The sequence below is a fragment of the Ctenopharyngodon idella genome, chromosome 14 (genome assembly GCF_019924925.1).
Source record: "Ctenopharyngodon idella isolate HZGC_01 chromosome 14, HZGC01, whole genome shotgun sequence".
Taxonomy (NCBI): domain Eukaryota; kingdom Metazoa; phylum Chordata; class Actinopteri; order Cypriniformes; family Xenocyprididae; genus Ctenopharyngodon; species Ctenopharyngodon idella.
Genome location: NC_067233.1, coordinates 8,759,335 through 8,768,737, shown reverse-complemented (window position 1 = coordinate 8,768,737; position 9,403 = coordinate 8,759,335). Strand labels below are relative to the sequence as shown.

Below are 9,403 nucleotides of genomic sequence, written 5' to 3'. Positions count from 1 at the left end.
TTAATATAAGCTAGTTGTAGGGTATTTAGGTAAAAGGAATTGAATGGAAGTTAATAGATGCTTCCACCCTCAATCTTTACGCAAGCAATCAAAACCACTAGAATACTGCTTAGACTAGACCTTTCTTGTTTCTGTAAGGAAATAAAACGAAACGTAACATTAATATATTAACCTCTGTTCTTCCAGCCTAGGTTTGTCACGAAGTAAATGATTGCATTTACTCGTTTCAGTCCTTGATGGTCTTTCTTTGAATGACCTGCTCTCCACCAAAGAAAGCAGAAAGAACCAGACAAGACCGAATTTTCCATGACGCGAGTTCTTTTCAGGTTTAAAAAAATCAGCGGGTTTAGGGAGCTCAACGTGATCTGTGTACAAATATTAAGCTTGATGACAACTTTATGAATTTATTACGCTTTTGACGCCAACACAAACCAAAGCGGGCCCATATTTCACAATTTTTCGTTCTCCTTAAATCATTATAATGCGCGTGAATAGCCTACTCCCTCCAGTTTAACAACCCAGAGAGTCAATGGGGATTGTTTAGTGAGGTGTCCTGCATACTAAACCTCAGTTTTAATGTAGTTGCTGATGCAGTACTTAGTGATTGACAACGGCAAATGTAGATCAGAACAGAAACTTATAAAGCTGTGGGTCTTTGCATAGAGCTTGTTTCAGCAGACAATGAGACTATGTGGTGTGCGTGTGCAGAATTCCACACAACACCAAACGAAGCTGCTGCCAAAAAAACTCCACTTTGTATCCCACCCCCACTTTCCCTCTCCAGCTCAACTCCATTCACTATGATGCTCGACTCCTAGCAAGAAGCTCCTCCGCACCCGACATCCGTTGTAAGAGGAAAACTCAATGAAATTCACGAACACTTCTTGACCAGAATTAACGTTTGTTCAGCCAGCGTGAAGTGAACCTGAAGACATCACCTCAGTGCCTTCATCAAGACATTATTTTGGGGGGGCACTTTGCGCATTAAGGTTTTCCTTCCCTCCCCCTTTTCTTTCCTGAAGACATTGAAACATTCTCTTATCATCTTCATTTTTAAAAAAAAAAAGAAAAAATATTGAACAATTATTTGACACAGTTTTTGACTTCCTTGGACTGCTGCAGATTTGATTCGTGGATTGAAATCTCTCAGTAAATCGCTTGGACCGCTCGTATATGTGATTGGTTTAACAAGTACCTTTATTCTTCAGTGAGAGATCATGGAGCGCGACTCTACCGCGGGAGGGGCGGAGGACCTGCTCCTGGAGGACAAAGTTTCAAAACTGGCAAGTGACCATAACCACAATGCACCAGAGTAATGTGGTTACTTTTGATTAGGGATGAGGGCATTGTAATGACCATATCTTGCTGGATTTAGTGCTCTATAGCCTTCACTATAAAGTAGTAAACATTATAGTAGCTACCGAGATAAACGTGGTTTTACCCCAAATGTTTTGTATCATTTTTTAAACTCATTACTGGTGCAGAAGGAGTATCACCAAAAGCGTTTCACCTGCTCATCATTGTTTAGGTAAATGAACATTGGCAATTATTCATCATTAGTATAATTAAACTTTGTTATATTGTAATAGAGGCATTTGAAATAACTCAAGGAGCTGTTAAAAATGACTATTACTGATGTAACCGGATGTAGGCAGGTTGACTCCGTCATTTTACATATATTTAGTTCGTTAACAATGCATTAATGTTTATGTATACAGCATGAAATGTAGAAATGAACATTAACCTAGATTAATAAACGCCTCAAAAGAATATTCCACCAGTTTTTAAAGTGTATTTTATGTTCGCCTGATATTGAGAATGAGTGTGTAACATCTGGCTGAAGAGTGACCCTGCAGATCTTCTGCAGCTGTGAGAGGTTAGATCTCCCAACATGGGTCAGCGAGTGTGTGGGTCCTCTTCTGCCTCTCATAGATCAATGGGATTCTGAAACTTCTTTCATTCACACTGAATGAGATCCTACACTTGCTTTTCACTGTTTTGAAGATAAATATTTGTCTCCTGACCTTTTTTTAAGAGCATCAGACAATATTATCCACATTAAAGTGAGTTTTTAAGTGTTTAATGCTTGTTGTGTTGGACTTTTTTTTACACTACTCGCACTGTGTGATTCAGAAACGTATTTGCGAATACTATTTTTCAACTTTCCATGTTGTCTTTAGCGTGCAGGATCACTTCATAAACACGAACTAGCTGAGGCCATGGAAGTGGAACAGGAAGGACTGGTAGAACATCAGCCTCTGGAGCAGGATGACCTTAACTTTGAGAAATGGAAGCCCAAGCCAAAGCCCAAGAGGACGCTGCATGAGAAAATCGACGACCTAAAGACTTACCTGTGGAATGCAGAAACTAAGGAGTTTATGGGCCGCTCAGGGAAGAGCTGGAGTGAGTAACAAGACTAAATTCTATTTGAATGTACAAAATGAGATAGCAGTTTTAATGGCAAAACAAAGGCTATTTGTCTGTGGGTGAGGGAGTGCATCTAAATTGTACTTGGACTGTAAACAAAGTCTTTAATTAGTGAGGTCTTGCTGTAGAAGCAAAGGCAAGTGAGACCATTGCTTATTGTTTTTGCTCATTATCTTCCATTTTAGTGGAGTAATTTGTAGTGGGAATGAGTTGTGGGGATGAATTGTGCTTCTGCAGTGTGTGTGTGTGCGTGTACACGCTGTCACGGTGGGTGCATGTGTGTCCAAGCTTACTGTTTACTTAGGTGCACAGATAGCTTAGAGACATCTTGACAAAAACAGACTGCCTGGGGAATGGTCCTCAGTGGGAGAGCGATGTCACAGTCCCTTTGCTGGCCCGGGATCACATTCCATTTACCCCTACCGTGCTTTCCTCTCCCTCTTTCCCAAAGCCCCCTTGACCTCCAGATCTCCTCCAACACACTCTCAGATCTATGGCGCAACTTAACATGTATTTTTTTTTTTTTTTGTCCGAGCTCAGAACTTTTTTGGCAGCGAGCATTTCCTGAAGACGTCCGATTATGACAGAGCAGCCAATCGCTGCCGTTAAACGTCTGGTTGCTGACCAACACAGCAAATTCCCATTGGGATGAGCACTCTAAACAGCAATATGAAAGTATCCTGGGGATAGCAGAGGGAAATGTCATTGCACCAATGCCCTCGTATTGAGCGCGGACGCCATGTTTGTCATAATGCAATGTCTCCATGCTTTACATGGGCATGATATGATGGGGAATGTGCTTGAGGTGGATTAAATAAACAGCCGTAGTCTTCCTTAGAGCAGGGGAGGGGCTGCTGGAGTGCTGTGATGCGTGTCCCATGAAAGGAGAGTGCAGAGGCCTCACAATGCCAGAATGGGGTGATCGGGCTCCTTGGAGCTGGCCGTGGCTCTGTATGGCTGCAAAAGACCGTCACTATGATGGCAACCGGAGGTTCACTGTGTTCCTGAGTGAAAGGACAGCTGGGAGAATTTTCACTAGGCTCAAACAGAAAGGCCTTTGTGGCTGGGGGCTGCAGCTTGTCCCTGCAAAATTGTCTGCGCAGCAAAAGCCGCTTCGTTTGACGCCACGTCCCATTTGATCTGCTGTTAATGGAATCTTAATTAAAAACTAAAGGACATTGGCTGTGTTTGGCTTTTTTTTGTTAGCTCTCAAAGTTTCATTGACTTTAGTGTCTTGCACACTTCCATAATAGAAAGGTTATGGAAAAATGATTACTAACAAATGAAAAAGTTGAGTGTATATTGGTCAATTGATTGAAAGATACATACATACAGAAGAAAGGATTTCTTTTAGGACAAAATGTGTTGACCTGATCTCACATTCTATTTAAATACGTACAATGGGTTTCCTCAATGAAATCTTGCTTTTTCATTTTCTTTCAGGCCTTATTCTTCTCTTCTACTCAGCATTATACATTTTCCTCGCCGCCATGTTTGCTGGTTGTATGTGCTGCCTGATGTGGTCAATTAGTCCATATGCTCCCACCTACAATGACAGGGTGATGCCACCAGGTAGGAAAAATCAGCATTTTACTTTTTGAACTTTTATAGTATATAATTAATTAAAAGATTTACACAATATTTTTTATTTTATTTATTTTTAATAGAAATTATTTAATATGTACGTAATTTAAATCCTGTGACCCTACAACGGATCTGTATTAATAATTCTGATTAGAAATTGAGAATAATATTATATATATATATATATATATATAAATATATATTTTTAATTATAACAATAAAATATATATATATAACATTTTATTATACTAAATTGTGTATACAAACAAAATTCTAATACAGAAGCTCAAAACTATCATTCTTGAAGTTCACAATCTTCTCTGTCTCTTGGCAGGTATGACAATGTCACCTCATGTAGATGTAGCTCATGGGTTTGACATTGCTTTCAACGCCTCTGACCAAAAATCGTGGAAGAAGTATGCGAAAGCACTGGAAGCCCATTTGAAACGTAAGTCCAGCATGAGAGAACAAGTTGAGTTTGGTTTTACACTCTTTAATAGGGAAGATACGTTTTCTGTTCAGCAGGCACAGATTCAAATCACTCCAGCACGCCGTTTAACAAGTCCTGCTGTCTATAGAAATACTGACAAGGAGGGAAACCCTTTTGTGCACTCAGTGTAACTGCTCAGTGCTGCCAGGGCCCCACTTTTGTGCGGGCCTGTAAGTTGTAGAGGCCAGGCTGGGCAACAGCCATTGTTTGGTTAATATATGTTCTCTCTCTCTCTTTTTCTCTTCCATCTCTTTTATTACGGTTTCCCGCCATGGTTGTATCCAGCCTATGATGATAGAGTGCAGGATAGGCGGAACATTCCATGCGAAGGAAATACGTATTTCATGCAGGAAGACTTAGAGGAGAGTGCTGAGCGCAAGGCATGTCAGTTTAAGAGGTCCTGGCTAAAAGAATGCTCCGGCCTGCAGGACAGAGATTTCGGCTACTCGAATGGAAAACCCTGCATCATCGTCAAAATGAATCGGGTGAGATTATAAAAGTGTGGAACATGCTATACAAAAATTAATTTGTTTGCAGAACAAAGCTCCCCCCCCCCCCCACACCAAAAAAAAAAAAAAAAAAAAAAACTGAATAAAGCTCTAGTGCCATCTTGTGGTTAAGCCATGACTAAATGAACACATCCTTCAGTTTATAATGTAAATCAGTCCAGTCTCAATTGCTAGTTAAGTGCTATGTAAAATGCTTAACTGTTTTCTGACAGATTCTCGGGTATCTGCCTGGTCAAGGCACTCCAATAAACGTTACATGTGGAGTAAAGGTAATAACTAATGACTAATCTGTTTATAATAAGTTATTATAAAGTATAAAATTATTTTATAAGTTATAAAATAATGATACAATACATATATCCCAATTTCTTTGCCGTATTTGTCATTAAACTAACAATTTTGGATCTTCTCCAATGTTTTTTCCAGAAAGGGTCAACTGAAGGCCTAGGAGAAGTCAAGTTCTTTCCAGATAATTTTTTCAACTTGCGGTACTATCCCTATTATGGGAAACTGAGACATGTAAGTGATCCTATTTCATATCTCAGAATTCCTCCTAATTTAATAGCATTTCATAGCATTTTTCACCATTTCTACAAACAGGTGAACTACTCTTCCCCATTGGTGGCTGTGCAATTTTCTGGAGTCCAGTACGACACCCAACTACACGTTCAATGCAAACTAAACGGGAAGGGCATCATCAATGATTCACCAACTGACCGTTTCCTGGGTAGCGTGTCTTTCACTTTAGAAGTGGGTGCGTAGGATCACAGTAGACCTAGAGAAATTGAAATTAAAATTCTCAGAGTATGTTATAATGAATGAAATAGCACACTGGGTGCTGTCTTTACCTATTAGCCCTCTGATTATGCCTCCGGCAGCCACTGTGCTATTTGTGTCAGAGCTGTGTTACTACTCTACTTTTTCAAACAAGGGATTTCGCAGTAAGCAAAGACTGAGATTTATAGATCACATTCAGTAACGTAACATTCAGTACCCAGCCACTAGAGACTGACAACTGCCTGGATTTCATTATTGGATAAAATGAAAATATGAAAAGATGTCCAAATACGTAGGTCGCAATTATAGCTATTGAGGCATAATCACTCAAACGGACAGTCTACAGTGAGACATAGGCAAAACAATTCTCTAGATCTGTGTAGATTGTAGAATTAACATGTATTAAACTTTTTCGATCAGTTATTTTGGTAATTCAGATGTGTATATAACACATTAAAACAACATTTTTTAAAATGTTTTCTCCGTTAAGTCACTGTCTCCATTAAATTCCCCCCTCTGGACAAAAAAAAAAAAAAAAAAAGGCAGAAAATGACTTAACATTATACTTTTACTTGCTCATTTAATGGAATAACAATCAGATGTGGTTTAGAATTAATTGATTGTACATTTTGAACTAAATTTTTCTCTTTTGCTTTTATTTTTCGGATACTAAATTTCAATTCCAGAGGCAGATGTAACTGTGAAATGCAGGACAGAAATCCCATTTCATCATTTTGAGAGCTTCATAATGAAATATAAGTTTCTTTTTCAAAATTCATCTTTCAATTGTCAAGCATGCAACCAACACTTCTTGAAAAAAAAAAAAAAAAGTAAGTATTTCACATAATTCATCTCTGAGTGAAAATATCTGCTCAGTTACCTGTAAGAAGGATTTCAACAGTATTATTTATTAATTGTATTTGAATATATTGACATGGTAAAAGCAATGTAATAGTGAGATGGAAATTGGTAACTGCGCATCTTTGTTATTCAGCAAATACAATGAAATATCCACTGACTGACAAAGATTTTCCAGCTCATGTTTTTAAACGCACTCATGTTCTAGCATAAACAATAAAGATGGATGAGAATTAACGGAATCAAACCTTTCTGCTCAGTTTTCCATTCTCTTTTAAAGTAACATCGGCGGTGATGTGTATTGCAAATAATGTCTCTTATGATAAATTGTATGTGATTCTTTTTGTTGGTTAAATGACAAAATGAACTTATAAAAACATCAGCACTGCACACAATCATGTGCATCTAGTGATAAGCAGTTTACTGTAATATGCAGGTCAAAGATTTACAGGAACACTAGAAGCGTCAAAGAAGCGTAATTTATGACATCGGTAACTTTTATAGCAACACATGCTGATCGAAGTCCATCAGGGAAAGCGAGGAGGTTTATGACTAAAAGTCATGTGAACCATGTAAAACTACAGTTGCTTAACATCGTGTCTAACAGATTTTGAGAAATGTTGATTTCATAAAGTCAAAGAAAGACAACAAAGAGAGAGGAAGTACAAAAACAAAAAAGCTATTTTATTGATTTTTTTTTTTTTCCCCACTCTGAAACTTGAACCAACATTCTTAACCTGACAGATATAGGTCCTATAGAGAAGGAACAGAGAAATGGCAATGCAACTAAAAGGCACGCTATATAGTACAACAATGATATTCTGCGTTTAATTGTGTTTGTTTTAACAGCTAAATCCTTTGGGCAGGAAAGAATGACGAAAAATGTATATACATGAAATGATTTGGACACATTAGTATTTTCACTATGCTGAGAAGGAAATAAGACTAAAAATGCACTGGAAACTGTAGCTTTGGTCTTAGAAATGGTGTATTTTGTACATTGTATGCATGTGTCCAGAGAAATGACAACTAAATTCACAAACCCATGTACTAACAGGCCTATTGTAACACTTCCAACATTCCCTGAGAGGGACCTAATGAATCAACAAAAGCATAAATCAACAAAATACTCATATTCAAATGCTAGTAAGTATTACCAAAAAAAAAAAGAAAAAAAAAAAAAAAAAAAAAAAGTGTCCCTTTATAACACTGTGCCAAGTGCAAGAGTGTGACTTATTAGTTCTGCTAATTAAAAAAAAAAAAAAAAAAAAAAAAAAAAAAAAAAAAAATTATTGTGCCAGGATACTTTTCACTTTCGGCAACAAACAAATTTCCACAAGAGTACAATTACAGAATTAATTGAGCATTTACATTCAATGGTTAATAAACAAAGGATTCCTAATTCTAAAATTGCATCATTCATTCATAATAGTTCACATGAATATAAGTCACAGCAACCAGAACTGAGCATCCTTAGAGCAAGAAACTGCATCAAAACTCCCATAAAAAGGGGAATTTTTTTTTTCTTCCATGCATTTAACATACAGCACAATGCCAGGTTATTTAGACAGCCTGTGCTTACACTAAACAACTGAATCATGCCTGTTGACATTGCTTTGAGTGTGATTAAGCAGAAATATACCACATCATTCATAAAAAGGTTAAATCGTACACAGGAAGTGATTAGAGCAATCAAACGTGTTAGAAACTGGGGTATCATCAGCGTTTAAGCTCCAGCAAGTGAGGAGGGTTGAGCAGTTTGCAGGGCAAAAGAGGAAGCCAACAGGACCAGAAGAGAGAGAAGGAGCAAATAAATGGTAAAGAACTAGCCGGGGTTAGAGGTAAGATGGCAGCAGATTGGGTTGTTATACAGACTGGTAACCAGTGCGACTCTTCCGCCGGCCAATCAGGTAAGAGATAAGCACTAGGATGATTAGGAAGCTGAGAGCCACACCCACAGCAATGGGAACGAGAAAACTCAAATCAGAATCCAGAAAGCATTCCTCAGCTGGGAGAAAAGGGAGAAAGAAAGGGGTGGTGAGTGACTTTGGAAATAACAGTACCGTTAGGCACTCAAATGATTTTGTAATTCAGAATGGACAATTCAGTCAGATTGATGTAGAACAGGTGTTCTATTATGTGCCATACAGGCCTACCTAATAAATCACATTACAAAATGTATTGGCAAGAGAATACAAATTTATATAAAATATGACTCATTTCAAAATAATTTTCAGGTGCACAAACTGAAATTACTTGATTTCTGAAGTTCTGCAAGATTTGCCAGCACTTGCACGGACAATTTACAAATTCTCTGATTATTATTATGAATCAAATTGCTCATAGCCAGAGGTTTGACTTCTCTTTCTTCCAATGACATAGGCCAGTAAGACAATAATAATGAGGACAGCCAGGGCAACTCCCACCGCTATAGGGACAATGAAGTTATCAGGTTCATCTGCTTTGCAATCCTCAGCTGAAAATAAAGAGAATGAGTGAGGGAAAAAACAAAAAAAAAAACAAAAAGAAAAAGCCATTATGGTTTTAAACTGCAATAGAAACACATCTGAAACATTTTTACATTTGCATGAAAGTTGTTAAAGGGTGAAAAGATGGCCCACACCAGTTATATACGCACACAATTGTCTTTCTTCATTTATTGCAGCTAAAAGCCAATTAAAACAGCCATTTTCATTGCAAAACAAAACAACCAATCTCATGAAACATCAAATACTAGGGCAGTCAGATAAAGAATCCC

At 37.8% G+C, this 9,403-nt stretch overlaps 2 protein-coding genes across 7 annotated transcripts in view; one reads left to right on the top strand and one right to left on the bottom strand.

Annotated features, from left to right (window-relative positions):
• Window positions 1-790: 790 nt before the first annotated feature.
• On the top strand, window positions 791-6,892 carry atp1b4 (ATPase Na+/K+ transporting subunit beta 4). Of its 3 annotated transcripts, none has more exons than XM_051860416.1 (8): window positions 791-1,283; window positions 2,181-2,403; window positions 3,871-3,999; window positions 4,346-4,459; window positions 4,787-4,986; window positions 5,223-5,279; window positions 5,437-5,529; window positions 5,611-6,892. In XM_051860416.1, exons 1-8 carry the CDS (start codon window positions 1,218-1,220, stop codon window positions 5,770-5,772), a joined length of 1,044 nt encoding a protein of 347 aa, XP_051716376.1. In that variant the 5' UTR covers window positions 791-1,217; the 3' UTR covers window positions 5,773-6,892. The 3 variants fall into 3 exon arrangements, with proteins under 3 accessions (XP_051716376.1, XP_051716377.1, XP_051716378.1); XM_051860417.1 differs by lacking the exon at window positions 791-1,283 and adding an exon at window positions 1,325-1,528; XM_051860418.1 differs by lacking the exon at window positions 791-1,283 and adding an exon at window positions 1,912-2,063.
• Window positions 6,893-7,308: 416 nt separating this feature from the next.
• Window positions 7,309-9,403, bottom strand: part of lamp2 (lysosomal-associated membrane protein 2) — an 11,488-nt gene continuing 9,393 nt past the window's right edge. Inside the window, exons 6-7 of one of the 4 annotated variants that reach the window (XR_007924893.1) lie at window positions 8,902-9,121; window positions 8,519-8,653 (exon numbers count right to left, since the gene is read on the bottom strand). Coding sequence is in view for 2 of the 4 variants with exons in the window: in XM_051860413.1 (XP_051716373.1) it covers window positions 8,970-9,121 (152 nt within the window). In the remaining 2 variants the exon portion in view is untranslated. Of the gene's footprint in view, window positions 9,122-9,271 lie in introns of those variants that run through there. The other 3 variants (XM_051860413.1, XM_051860414.1, XM_051860415.1) reach the window with 3 other exon arrangements.